Source organism: Diabrotica undecimpunctata, chromosome 8 (assembly GCF_040954645.1).
Source record: "Diabrotica undecimpunctata isolate CICGRU chromosome 8, icDiaUnde3, whole genome shotgun sequence".
Classification (NCBI taxonomy): Eukaryota; Metazoa; Arthropoda; class Insecta; order Coleoptera; family Chrysomelidae; genus Diabrotica; species Diabrotica undecimpunctata.
The window spans coordinates 29,678,634-29,694,078 of record NC_092810.1 but is presented as its reverse complement, the minus strand read 5'-3'; the positions used below and the strand labels follow the sequence as shown (position 1 = coordinate 29,694,078).

The 15,445-nt window shown below is 33.6% G+C and overlaps 1 protein-coding gene across 3 annotated transcripts in view; it reads left to right on the top strand.

Moving 5' to 3' along the window:
• Positions 1–2,054: 2,054 nt before the first annotated feature.
• Positions 2,055–15,445, top strand: part of LOC140448341 (uncharacterized) — a 36,221-nt gene continuing 22,830 nt past the window's right edge. Inside the window, exons 1-2 of one of the 3 annotated variants that reach the window (XM_072541425.1) lie at positions 2,430–2,529; positions 14,761–14,909. In XM_072541425.1, the coding sequence (XP_072397526.1) occupies positions 14,844–14,909 (66 nt within the window). In that variant the 5' untranslated portion in view covers positions 2,430–2,529; positions 14,761–14,843. Of the gene's footprint in view, positions 2,367–2,429; positions 2,530–14,760; positions 14,910–15,445 lie in introns of those variants that run through there. The other 2 variants (XM_072541426.1, XM_072541427.1) reach the window with 2 other exon arrangements.

The window sequence follows — 15,445 nt, the reverse complement described above, 5'->3', positions numbered from 1 at the left end:
AAAATTCTTGGGTACCGATCCTCTTTAACTGAAATAATACTACGCTTTTTACACCAAGCAATGTAGTAATCCTTATACAGGCTTGAAATACTAACATCATGATTTACATACACTCTATTAGGATTAGCGGTTCTACTATAATGGCTAACCTATTTAGCGATACTTCTAATGTGGTCGTGAACTGATTGTACCATTTTTGGGGCAACTTTGTTCGGTCTATTGTGATGTTTACCTCTTTGATCTTTTTTGGTGTTGATCTTCCTTCAGAAATTTGTTTTGAAATTAGTTTAATTCTCTTACTTGAGTTTTGTAGTCCATAAACCGATAAAAACTCCTGTTTGCATATCTGCACATCTATTCCGTAACTCTTGTAACTTCTCTTTTTCTTTATAACCTTTATTGTGGAAAATAAATACGTGTTCTGCTTTTCGTATGTCTCTAAATCCCAAAAGCCGTTAAATATCGATAATTCGGTACCCTGCAGCAGTTCTCTGCACTTTTTTTTACATTTACACGGATCTCCAATCTTCTTTGCTCTTTTACTGCACCTTTCAAATTTATATAGTCGTGTCCCAAGTTTTGACGTTTTTTTGCTTCTTCTTTCTTTCTTTCTTCCATGTTAACTTTTCTCCTTCGGCTTGGTGGAAGTTTTTCTGGGGTCAAAATAATTGAACTTCTGTTGCCTTCTACTTGACTTTGATTAGTATCTGCACTTGCAGTGTGGTATTGTCGACTTCTCTAAAACAATAAAGGTACTTTGGTCAAGAAGGGTCTAAGCCACCTACTAAATAAAATACATTTTTGGTCTTAGAACGTGTTATTTACAAACGAATTTAAATAGAATATAAGTTTTACTGGGTCTTTATCAATAAAAAAAGTAAAAACGGTTTATTTATGGCTACGTTTTACTAAAAAAGTAAATTTAATGTTATTATAACTTATTAAGACACAAGCCACATATCCTACAGCAAGAAGGTCTCAAGCCACTAAAATGTTTACTTACCTTTTTCGGAGAAGATTCATCACTTTTACTGGAACTTGAATGCGGAGAGTCAAAATCCGAACCTGAACTACTGTTTTTTTCCATATAAATTAATTGTTTTTCTTTTAGTACTCTTCGATCACGTGTCGCCATGTTGATTTTATTGTGGCTTATGACGTTCTTGCTTAAAAATTTTTTATGATTTTTCAAGTCGGCAATAAGGTCGATATAGCCTGGTGGCGAAATCTATTGCCCAATAGTCGTAAAACTTCGCTGGTGGCTTAAGACTATTTTACAGAGCCCGTTTTAATGAAATCGTCAAATTTCAAAAAATGTGGCTTAGGTCCCTTATTGCCCCGAGCTCTTCAATTATGATAGCTTGTTATTCTGTATTCGTCAACACAGAATTAATTATCAAATTACTACTAATTAAACTGTTTACTTACATTTGCTTTATTGCCTTCAATCAGTTTTTACTTTATGCGAAATTTAAAAAATGTTAATGTTCGACGTCATACTTGCAATATTATGACTGAAGTCAACTAGCTCATAAGCTAACGTCTAAAGGTGGGAAACTATTGATAGTCGTAATGTAATGTAATGTAAATTAGAGGTTTCTATCGATAATTTCCCACCTCTACTACTTTCATCTCTTTTTATTTCAGAACGTATTATGTTTTCTATCTTTTGCGTTATTTTGCCGGTTCTTAAGGCACTCATAACTGTATATGACGACTAGAAACGAATTGATCGAAAGTAGTAAATCGATGTGAAGTCCTGCAATTCCATGACGCTACTCGTGACGACTGCATTTTGTGGCGCTAGTTCCGTGACGCTTGCCTCAGCATTTGAGGCAAGACTCAGAGACTTCTCTAAATCTATAAATAGTAATTGAGAGTACAATATATGACCATCCGCAATTAATAAAATATTGTTAATAGACGAACGAACCTTGTTGACGAAAAACATCGACCATTAAATTGTTATAAAACATTGTTCACTATCAAAATAATATTAACGACGATAAAAAATATAGGATGATACTTTTTTTGGTGAGTTTCACAATTCCTACCGCTGCGAGTCGGTCTGTCCCATACCGCCCACTACGATATTAGAAGTTACTTTCGATATGAATATTGTAATACATGAATAAATAATTACGCAAGGAAACACAGCGATAGATAGCAAATGCAAACAACTTGCTCGTTTTCTATAGTAACCTTTAAAATTAACATTACCTTGTAGTAATAATTACCGTCTAGAGCTCTCACAGAGAGAAACAATTTATTTGATATATCCAATGAGAATTTTGTGTTCGTGAAACATGCCGATTTATTTAGAGTTTAAGAAAATAAAATTTAAGGACCCTACGACTGTGCTGAAGGTGAGTATGAGTATGCATTTTTTATATTGATTATTTTCGCGAGTGGTATAATAAAAGAAGGTGGAGAGTTACAAAGTTAGGTGTACGCCAATAGGTTGTTGTGTAATAACGGTGATAGTGAACAACTGGGATTTTTTAGCTGAAGTTTTCACCCTCACTGCAAGTAAAATCATTATTTTTTAAAAAAGGATGCTATTTTTGGTGTATTTTAAATAATTATTGTCATAAAAAATTATTTATGTATTTGTCAAGAAGTTATTTTTAAATAGTATCGGAAAATGTAATTATTTCAAATTTTGCAATTATTTTTTTAGTAACATCTTGTTTTTAACTTATTCCTTCTCTTTTTTAGTCGCGAGAATCCTTATACCTTTTAGCGGCGAATTGTTTATTTTTTAATGTTTGTTATTTATCTATTTCTTTCTATATTTTCTGTCTGTACTCGTTGCTCTCATGCTTTCGATTGTCTTTCCTCTTTTTTGCTCAATTTTGTTTATTCTGTCTATAAATTCTTCCCTTGTTGTTATCTGTATTTCGTATTTTTTCTGTAGTCCATGTTTCACACGAATATTTAATAGATAGGACAACTGTTATGTTAAAAACTCTTGCATTTATTTTATTATAGTACACGTTAGTTGCCTTTCTTCTGCTATGTGTAAGTCTATTTTTCCGTTATTAGAAATTATGGTTCCTAGGTAATAATATATTTATATGTTCTTCCACTATCCACTATCTCCAGTTTTTTCTGCTGCTCGATCAAAGCATTTAGACGAGACAGGTGGACATCGGATAGACTTAGGGCTTTCACGAATGGAAAAAACATAGGTTAATGTTAATGTAACAATTAACACATACTTAATCTAATATATCATCATCATCACTGGCTCGATAACCCTTTTGGGTCTTGGCGTGTTCCAGGATTCTTCTCCATTCTGATCTGTTTCGTGCTTTTTTTCTCCAGTTTTTTATTTTTAAGGTTGTTATATCATTTTCTATTTGTTCTAAGTATCTCAGCTTCGGTCTTCCTCTTGTTCTTTTTCCTACTGGCATCTGTTTAAATATTTTGTTTAGTATTTCGCCTTCTTCCATTCTTTCTACATGTCCTATCCAACGCAGCCGTCCTATTTTAATAAATGTTATAATATCCGGATCCTGGTATATTTTGTATAATCTAATATATACATACATAAAATATGTTTGTACAAAATATGATGTATGCTATAATCTTCTGCTCCTGAATAATTGGGTTATGTTGTATATTTGGTGATTTTGGATATTTGGGTTATTCCTTCATTTAATACTTAGAACAGCCTAACATCTTGTGCTTTATTGCCTTAATATAATTTACATTTCACACTTAAGATATTTCAACCTAAGATGTCATAGCCTTCTTTCTTGACGTACCGCTTCTGCACCGCCTACTGGTTGAACCGCATCCTCTCGGACCTTGAATTTTTCTGTCATGAACTCCTTGGCTTCTTTTTCTGTGGATACTTGTTTTCGGCATCGAACCTACTTTCTTGTTTGGCTGTCTTCGACAACCACCCGGCTAGACTCTGAGCTTATGGTCAATCAGTCTGTGTTTTGATCTGTACATCCACTGGATCTTATTCTTGGCGAAGATGTCCCTGGTCTTTAGGAGCCTTTTTCTGGCTTGATGGAAGAAGTATATTTTTAGTCACCTCCCTCAGTGGTGTATACTGAATCCTTTCTTTGATGGTTGCATTTGTTATTCTTTCTTCCCATGTTGATCCATCGATGATCCTATAGCATGGCGTTTCTGTAGCTTCTAGATTCTTTCAGTTAGTTTCCGAGGTGAAGCTCCATACTGGGACAGCGTACAATATTACCGATCCAACGTAGGCCTGGTATAACCGGATCTTCTTGGCCTTCGTTAGTGGACTGGACCTAAAAATATAAGGAGTTATTAGTTTCTTTGCAATATTTGATTTTACCTTGATTTGTTGCGTGTTCTCCGTGAAGTTGAGTTTCCCATCGAGATGAAATCCTAGGTACTTGACTGAATCTTCTGATTGGATCCTGTTTTCTTCCATTGCGTGTTCTACTACTGCTGGATTTTTGTCCGGTGTAAACATGATAAATTACGTCTGTTGTGTGTTGATCTTGATTTTCCATTTTTCCGTGAATTCCGTGATTCTTTCAAGGTGATTTTCTATGTTTTGGACTATTCTTCTGTCATCTTTTCTTATTACATAGATTGCCGTGTCGTCTGCGTAGAGGGCTGTACTTGTTCTTGGATCTGTTGGCAAGTCTGAAACAAAAATGTTGCATAGAATGGGCGAGAGTATACTGCCCTGAGGTGTCCCTTCTTGGATTTCTTGAATTCTGGACATCTTTTGGTCCACTGAAACTTGAAAGGTTCTATTAGTTAGATATGTGTCACATATGTTAACTAAGTAGTGAGGTAATATAGCTCTATCCATCTTATAGATTAGGGCTTTCTTCAAGACCGTATCGTAGATGGCCATTCCTGTCTTCTGTTTCCTGTTGAATCTGATCTTCGTGTCGCTGATAACTTTTGCTAGTTGGAGTTTGCAGTTTCTTCCCCTTCTGAATCCAAACTTGTCCTACTAAATGATTCTTCTTCTTTCTGCATATTTCATCAACCTTCTTAGATGATCTTGTACAGTATTTTTCCTATTATTTCCAGTAGTGATATTGGTCTGTATATTTCTGGTCTTCTTCCGTCCTTCCTTGTTTTTAATAGAGGGATGATCTTGGCATGCTTCCAGTTGTTCGGAAAATGCGCTTTTTCCAGTCAGTGTTTGAAGATATAGTAGAGTAGACCATTAGGAGAATCACTTAATTTTATTTTATATTAACTGAGGAGTTAAAACATGGTTGAACCTTAATCTGCACAACACAGAGAAAAACCGCTCATCTCCCGACAGTTTTAAGAACGAAGATTACCGTTGAGGCTCCGTAACTATGTTTTTTTTTAATTTTTCTTTTTGACTGCTTCTATACATTTCTCTCCATTCTGTTAGTAGTATGGACTTTACGTGGCAAGCAATTTCATTGTGAGGACATTTATACCTTAAATATTCTCCTGTTCTTTTTTTTACTTTTTTTTTAGCTTCTTCGTCCACTTCTTCATTATCTTTTATTCCACATGTCCTTTAATCCAAACTAATAATAAAGTAATTTTTTGAGTTTCCAGTTCATGAAGTTTAGTAATTATGTTAATTAGTTAAAATATAATTACTCTTAACCTGGTGGATATTTTAATTTTCATAAGAGCACTTTTACTATCTGAACAAATTGCAAATGATTCTGCTGTAACTTTCATATTATTTATATATGGGAGAGCTTCTAATATGGCGATCAATTCTTTAGTATATATTGTAATAGCCTAAGATCCTACTGTGGGATCACTACGTTTATAACAGTTTATCAAACTCTAATTTTTATATACATTTAAAATTAGGAGAATACGTTGATAATAGGCTGCCAGTCAAAAAGTGGCTGCAAATATTTTTAACTCAATTAATAGTAATTAATTTTTGACAAAAATTTTATTTCTATCATTTTTTTAATAAAATACGCTGCTCATGATGTATATGCATATTTTTTATATCAAATTAAAGCTAACTTTTTTCTTAATATGATGATATAAGTTTGCCTGAGAAAAATGGTCGAAAATTAGGGCTGCCAGCTGTTAAAAACGCAAGGTATCAAACATAAAATTTAGTAAGTACACTTGTAAGTAGGCTCAATGACAAGCTGGTGAAAAAACATACTTTCTAAAAAAAACCTTCTATGAACATTAGGAAATAAGATAGCATTTTCTTCTCAAAATTGAACGGTTTCTAAACGAAGATCTAAATTTTATGATCCAACGTATAGATGGTATATGTAGTGAATTATAATTATGTGTATATATAGTGAATGAATAGTTATAACCCATACTCGTAAAATACTGCAACGGAAAAGTGATAGGGAGAACTATTCGAGCTCTGTTTTTTAAAATGGAACTTTAAATTGAAGCACGGTGGCAAAATTTGCACTATCTCAGCTTCGTAGAACCATTTTTAAACTTGGGTAGCTCAAAAAAATAATAAGAATTGTGCTTTTTTCACCTCCCGGAAAATCCGAAAATCACGGAAAAGTAATTTTATTAAATTTTTTCAAAAAAAAAGTTATTGAATTTTACTATTGTTTTTTGTTGATAAGTGTATATTATTTATATAAATATATAAAATTATAAATTAATATAATACATTTAATTCTTTTATTTCTGTCTCTTCAATGGCGCTACAGCCCAAATCGGGCCTTGGCCTCCTCCAAATTATGCCTCCAACCTTGTCGGTCCCGCGCCGATCTTCTCCAGGTTTTCACGTCTAGCATATTTTGCGCGCCCGCTGCCACTTCATCCTCCCATCTTTTCCGAGGCCTTCCTTTTGGTCTTGTGCCCTGCATTTTACTATCTAGGGCTCTTTTCGGCAACCTTTCTGTCTCCATTCTTACTACATGACCAGCCCAGCGAAGTCTCTGAAGTTTAACGAATTATGAGATCGGTGTCTCTTTGAACAGTTGGTAGAGTTCATGGTTATACCTGGATCTCCATATTCCGTTTTCGTTAATAGGTCCAAATATCTTTCTTAGGACTTTTCTTTCGAAGACTTCCAGTTTTCTTTTTGTCTCTTCTGTCATCACCCATGTCTCGCATGCATAACATACTATTGGTCTGATAATAGTTTTGTAGACCCTGATTTTCGATCTCCAGTGTGTGTTTTTGGAGCGAAACACATGATCGAGTAAAAAATAAGCTTTGTTTCCATTTACTATTCTTCTTTGGATTTCTGGTTCTTATATTCCATCCGTGTTTAATGCAACTCCTAAATATGTGAAACTTTCTACCGTTTCAATATCGTCCTCTAATTCAACTGTGCGTCTGTTTCCCCTAGCTCTTGCCTGTGTTAACATTTTTGTCTTTTGAATATTTATTTCTAGTCCGGTCTCTTTTGCCTTTGATTTTAATTGTGAATATATTTCTGCCGCCTTTTCTGTTCTGCGAGACATGATGCTGATATCATCGGCATAGGCGGCAATCTGTATTGATTTATTTGTTAGGAGATTACCTCTTCCTATATTCAGCTATCTTATCACATATTCCAAGGTCAGGTTGAATAGTGTCGGTGCCAGCTCAGAACGTTGCCAGTGTCTCCTTGCTTTTATCCTTGGGCTATCGTAAAGTTTTCGGTGAGCTCATTTTGGACTCTGACAGTTGCTATTGACGAATCCATTGTTGTTTTTACCAGTCGGATGTATTTTTGAGGGATATTAAAGCTCTGCAATATTTGATATAACTTGTTCCTATTAATTGAGTCGTAGGCTTGTTTGAAATCTATGAATATGTTGTGGACGTCAATGTCGTATTCCCACGATTTGTTTAAAATTTGTTTCACTGTGAAATTCTTTTATTTAATCTTTTTTTTTTCAAAAACTGGTTTATTTTATTATAATTTCATTTAATGAATCTATTAATATTTTTAAAGGTAATTAGCTGATTAAATATAAATAATATTTTTTATATTAGTTAACATTCTATGTGCAATTTTACTAAATTAAACTTGAAACTACATCCAGTTAAAAAATAAATAAATAAAGGTTCTAGTGCCATAGAAGCAGAGATATTGTAGCGGAAAGTTCTTCCTTTCACTTTTTCTTGTCAGTATTTTATGAGTACAATCACTTTAAAGGGTAATATCTTTTTACTCCTCTATAAAATTTAGATCTTCTTTTGCTCTAGCGAAGCGAAGCTAAATACCTGGAAATAATAATAGACAAAGGATTAATCTTCAAAAAACACGTTGACGCCACAGTACAAAAAGCCAACAAGGCAAAAGCGTCAATAAGAGGACCGCAGGTAGAAGAAGCAAACTAAGAACACGCACAAATATGAGATTATAAATAGCATCATATTATCGATACTTACATACGCATCTCTCGCTTGGGGACACGTCTGTAAAATAAGTAAGAAAATGAGTCAAGCGGCTCACAACAACAGCTTAAGGTAGGCAGTCAATGTACCGAGATATGTTGCTGACCGTTTTCTGTACAGAGATCTACAAGTCAGGGTGATCGATATTATGGCAGAAAAAGCCAGCACACAATTTGCGGAACTGAAGAACCACCAAAGTACGATACTGAGATAATGAGATATGATGCGTTCCATCGATGGGAGCACAGACTTCCGAAACAGCAAATAATGGAGTGGAAGTAAATATGTACAACGGAGAAAAAGCATAAAGCAAAATCAGAGCTCTATCAATGCACAGTCACAATCACTGTGTAGGCCCACTAATTACGATCTTTGTTTAGGACATCCTACAAAAAATACAAATGCCCACCAAAAAATATAAAAAACTACTAAAAAAACCGGAGCAAAGCACAAAAAAATAACAAAACAAAAAAAAATCCGGGTATGTAGGGCCTAAATCCTCCAGCACCAAGGTGGAATAAAGCGTCTCACGTTAGGGAACCATGTTGGAGTTCTTGCATCCAGGAGTGCCACATGAAGAGCATTTGGCTGATAGTGTGCCTCTATTGCGCATCATAGTGCTATAGAGAGGAAAGGGATGGTCTGTGTGGTGGTCTGTGTGGTGGTCTGTGTGGTGGTCTGTGGTGATATATACGAATTAATCGTATCGCTTCAATGAATTGTTACATCCGAATTTCATTTCAAGGGGTGGACAAGTCTCTTAGGCTGGGTTTAATTAAATTGCTTGCTTCCTTACCTGGTCGATGGTCCCTTACACTGGTGAAACTAAAATCGGTGAGCCCTTATCTTTTTTAATGTTAATTCTTGTTAGATTTTTTACTCGTCTTTAAATAATACTTTTGCATAATTTTCCTACTCGGTACAACATTCTTTAATATCACATTCTACCACAAGAATCTCGTAAAATGTTGTCTGTAAGTTCTCTTTTTACCTGTTTTACCTGTCTGTTATTGCTCCAACAAAAGTGTTGTTGAATTTGATGTTTCTATACAGCTGTTGCCAGTATATCAAAACTTTTGCTAAAGCCCTCGTATATTTCACAAACCATAATAATTGTAATGCATCATTTAATATTCTAAACTAAGGACTTTTTTTTGTAGAGTTATTTGTTGTTATATCTGTCTAAAGAAACAAATTATGATGAAGTTTCGTATTTGCCTTGAACATTGGATCCGATATTGTATAAGACATTCTCATTAGCATATTATTAAAATTTTAAGCAGTAGTTACTATATTGGTTGTAAATAAATGCTTCTTTTCATATAATCCGTACTTTGGCCTATATTTTTGTGATTCGTTATTAATTAACATGATTCATGTGTTTTAAATTTGCATGATATGTTTGGTAAATATACATGTCAATCTTAATTAAAATCACATGATTTAATATTTTAAGTACTTTCAGTATTGCGTAATTTTAATTATGGTATTATAACAGAGATGCACCATTTGTAGAACTTGAGTAAAATTAAAATAGACTAATTTTCAATGAATACATAAAAAATGTCCATACATCTAAATATGGCAATACTAATCATCACCATTCCATTTGCGTTGATCCCTCTGAGGGGATGATTTCCCTAATGAATTACCTTTATTCATAAGTTTTTATTTTATATTATACCAAAATTATTCCTCTTAAGCAAGTTAAGATCAAATGACAAGCCATAAAACTACCGACACGTAGCCCTACTCAGCATGATGTATAAACTGTTACAAAAGCTTCTCAAGAGATAGGATATTTGAAAATGTCCCCACTGAATTGAAGCCTTATAGACCAAGTCTTGTCAGTAACAAATGTTATAGAAGCTAGTTTTCAAAAGAAACAAAAAACAATCGCAACATTTATAGATCTAACACTGGCATACGATACTGTTTGGAGTCAAGAAATAATCTATAAGCTGGTCCGTAATATCCCCTGCAGAAAGATAATCAAACTCATTGGTAACATGCTGACAAACAGAACCGTCCAGGTAATAATGAAAAAGAATATGAGGAAACAGGTGAAACTTAATAATGGTCTTCCACAAGGTTTTGTGCTTGCCCCTTTACTTTTTAGCCTCTATATTGCTGACATCCTGCAGCCGAATCTCGAAAGTTTGGATATGTGGAAGACTGGACTCTTGCGACAAGCCACCAATCCTTAGAGACTACAGAAAATACTCTCACAAATGATCTATCCATCTTCAGTGAATACTTTAAGAATTTGAGATTAAAACCCCAAGTATTTGAATTTATCCTTTCTTTTGATTGTTACGTTGTCATCAATCTGTAGATCTTCTATGTCTTCTTCACTTGTAGATAGGTACTCTGTTTTCGCGAGGTTAATGTCTAGGCCAGCCTTGGTATATTCTTCATGTAGTTTCTTCATCATGTAGCTGAGGTCGTCTTGGTCTTGTGCAATCACTACTTGATCGTCTGCAAAGCTTAACGTATATAGGTATTCGTTCCGTACCGGTACTCCCATACCTTCGCATTTTCTTTTCCATGTAGTCAAGGCTTTCTCTAAGTATATTTTGAATAGGGTTGGAGATGTGGAACAACCCGGCAGGAACCCTTTTGTTGTGGTGAAGTCTCCTATGATTCTTGTTCCCATTTTAATGGACACTTTATTTTCTTTATACAGAGCTTTTTAGCTTCTATGAGTTCCGTCTGTATTTCTAATTTGTACATTGCCTTCCATAGTTCTGACCTTGGTACAGAGTCATACGCCTTTCCCAGGTCCACAAATGCCAAGTGTATATCTCTATTTTTTGCTTTTTTCTTTTCCAATAGTTGTTCCAGTGTGTATATGTTTTCTATGCATGATCTTCCTGCCGTGAAGCCTGCCTGATCCTCCTCGATTTTGCCTTTTATCGCTTGCTCTATCTTTTCTCGCAGTATCTTCCCATATAATCTTCCTATTGATGATATTACGCGTATTAGTCTGTAGTTTTCCCATCATTTTCTATCTCCTTTCTTAAATATAAATGTCATATATGCCTCCGTCCATTCCTTTGGGAGCTGTTCTCCAATTATGGCTTTCTGAAATATCGATTGTATCATCCGGTGTAATTTTTTTGATCCATATTTTATAAGCTCAGTTGAGATGCCTCTAGGTCCGAGTGCTATTTTTGATTGCTTTTATGGCCGTTCTCATTTCCCTATCTGTTATTTATATTTCTTGTTGTGGGAATCTGCTTCGTCTTCGCCTGTTTTCTTTTCCAATGAATTGTGGTTTTTGTTCTGTTAATAGTTCCTTGTAATTCCTTCCTTCCTTCCATTCTTTGTCCTGTATATTTCCAAATTTAATTTTTTCTTTTGAGTTTTGTTTCAATCCTCTCAGTACTTTCTATGACTCCGAAGTTTTTGTACCTCCTATGTATGTTTCAATATTTAAGCAGATTCTTTCCCATTCTTCATTCTTTTGCTGTGTTAATTGTTTTTTCACTTCTCTATCTTTTTCTCTATATTCTTTTAAAACCAAATACTACAAAAACTGAAGTACCAATGTTATAAGTGATGCATTTAAGTATTAAGTATATAACAGTAGGTTATATGTAAATCAATACATAGAAAATGTTTTAATAGAAGTCAAAATTTTTTGACCTCGTCGGTCTCCAGATTTGACGCCACTTGTATTTTTTTTGTGGGGTTACCTACAGGAAATGGTGTATCTTCAAAGGCCATTTACAGATATTGCTCATTTGGAAAGAGTCATTAAATAATGTGTCCAGAGCGGCTATGGTGGGAAGGGTATTGAAAAACGTTACTATTGTTCTGAAGCTTATATTTCTGAAAAACATTAGTGATAGAACAATTACCTGCATTAAAATAAAAGGCGGATATATTGAGTAGTTAGTGAATTGAGACAGCTAATAATGTTAGTTAAATGATTACAACAAAATTAATTATTATGATATTACTAATGTAAATGCATCGCTAAATGTTACTAACCTTTCAATTAACTAATTAAAATGCTATCAACTTTTCAACTGGATTAGATTCAATAGATTTTTAATGAATTTTGTTTTTTGAAACTTTGCGTATCATTTGTAATAAATAAAAATTATGTTCGGTAGTCTAGTGTTGTCAATTAGAAGAATGTAATTGTAAAGCATATATTTTAAATCCAAACCACGCACGAACTGCACATTCTGCCTAGTAATTACCACTAAACATACAAATCAATGAAACATGCAAAATCGCCAGAAATAGCGCAATGACGAAGATTTTACAGCTATACAATTAGTCGTTTGGGACAAATGTACGATGGCCCACAAGAGGTCAATATAGGCGGGGGACAGAACTCTAAAAGATATTAGTAACAACCCAAACATATTTGGTGGAGCCATGATTCTATTTGCCTAACACGCATGCCTAACATCATCCAATTTGTTGCGGCACGTAAATATTAAAGACGCTCCAATTGATAACTAATATGCGAGGGTTTTTGCAACAAAATTAAAGTGTAATTGTGTTTTTTCAAAGTTGTTATTAGACATTGATCGCATTACTCACAAATTTCTGTTACTTCACTGACTTATTCAGCGTGTTTTCTTGGACATGCTATAGTTGATTTCGTTTAAATCAGTTGACACAGTTTTAGACCAGGAATGCGTAGTCAACTATCCTACAGGACTCCCACTTCACAATTTAGAATTAAAAGTAGGATCAGTTGTCATTATGCTGCGTAACATTAAGCAACCTCAACTGTGCAATAAAACAAGATTGACGGTGAAAACGCTAATGATTAATTACAATACCGATAAAAAAATCGCAAGGCTAATCGTCATTTAACAGCGGTGCAAACAAGAAATCAAACAAGACTTCAAGAGGTTCGAAGTAATAATTCAAGTGTATTTACAGTTCGTCGAAGATTACATGAATTTGGTTTGCAAAGTTGCAGACCAGCAACTGGGACCAAATTACTTCCACGGGACAGAGTGGCTAGACTACAATTTTCCAGGGAACATTTACATTGGAATTTAGGACAATGGAGTAACGTTCTTGTTACGGATGAGTCGAGATACTGTCTTCACTCATTAGATGGGAGAGAACGAGTATGGCGTTGAACTGAAGAGAGATTTGCAGAGTGCGCTTTCAGTCCCCGCGTTAGCCATGGAGGGGGTTCGGTGATGGTAGTGGCAGGAATATCCCAGGAGACGCACACTGAATTGGTATTTATTGAGGGTTCGTTAACTGCACATCTGTATATTGAAGAAATTTTAGCGAATCAAGTTAATATCCTTTTCTCATTATATCGGCGAAAATTTTCTATTAATGCAAGATAATGCACGACCCTACTCTGCAATGTGTGTCACGCAATATTTAGAGGAAGTTGGTATTAATAAAATGAACTGGCCAGCGTGTTCGGCATATCTTAACCTAACAAAGCACGTTTGGGACATGCTTGGTAGAAATATTAGAGGTCGCTAAGTTGAACCAGCCTTAATTAACGAACTTCGCTTGGCTCTAGAAGAGGAATGGCAAAACATCCAGCAAGATGATATTCGCAACCTCATAGACAGCATAAGCCGGCGTGTACAGACAGTTATTGAGGCTAGGAGAGGCAATACAAAGTAATAAGTTATTTTTTAGTAGTTTTTTTTGTTATTTGCGTACTTAGGATAAGTTACATTTAAGTTGTTTTTTTATGTTTTTTTATTGTTATCATTGTTTATTAAAACCAAGATCATATCGTTGCTTTTAATCATTATTTAAATACAGTCCTTCTGGGATGTCAATATGAGAATCCTTCGATATCAGTCACCAATTCCGCATCGTCGTATTACAAATTAATACAAAAGATAATAGTAAAAATAGGAAAAGTCCTACATTGTGGGTGACAAAGTCAGTTTGGTCCTAAAAATTAACCAATCTATATTTTCACACATTAAAATAGGACTAAAAATAAAAAAAAACTGGAATACTTTGAATTTGTCCAAAATTTACTCCGTTGCCTTTCTTTGCATCTGTGTTTATATATATATATATATATATATATATATATATATATATATATATATATATATATATATATATATATATATATATATATATATATATATATGTATATATATATATATATATATATATATATATATATATATATATATATATATATATATGTATATATATATATATATATATATATATATATATATATACGTTACAGAAGATTATAGAAGAGATATAGTGAGAGAGAGAGAACTTGGTGAATAAATGGTAACAATTAAAGTGTCTGCTGTTTTTTATAGATATTTTGAACATATTTAAATTAGTTAAAATTACTCTCAAATTTACGACCTATTCGGTAATGATATTTGTAAGCCAAAAATAGCATCCTTAATTGTTTAATAAGTTAGCCACAACCATTTTGTATATCAGGTAATTAATAAACAAATAAACACCAGAAAAATCTCCAGTTGTCCTATAAATATCACAAGGATTACGCGCATTATAATATTGAAATGAAGCACATCTTCGACTTCAAAAAAATCAACTGCAGTTGTAGTGACTACAAAACGATATTAATAGTGAGTATCAAACTATATTGTAAATAAATTTATTATTAATCGAGCGAGAAGGTCAAGTAGAATTGATTAAATAAATAGTTGGTATGTAACCTTAGATATATTTTTATGTTTCAGTAAAAATAACACTATAAAAAATTTAATTCGGTATTAAGTTTGCAAAACTGAGAACTTATGGTTCCTAATCATATTTTAATTGTAACTAGTATTCCCTTCTTTATTTTATTTATTATATCCGTTTCATCTGATCCCGTATTTGTTAGTTACTCACAAGCACTTACATTCATAGGCGTGCCTAGTTTTTTTAGTATGGGTTCCAATGCTGAAAATCGTGCCCCCTCAGTATATTTTTAAATTTTTTATCAATGATATTTTTATACATGAAAGCAATTCACAATTTTTTGAAATATTTTTTTGATCATGATCATAAGAAAAATATGGGTGGCCACAGTTACATAAATAAAAAATACGTTAAATATTTATATTGACATTAAAATTTTATTATAACGAAACATTACAATACCATTTGTCGCTGGAAT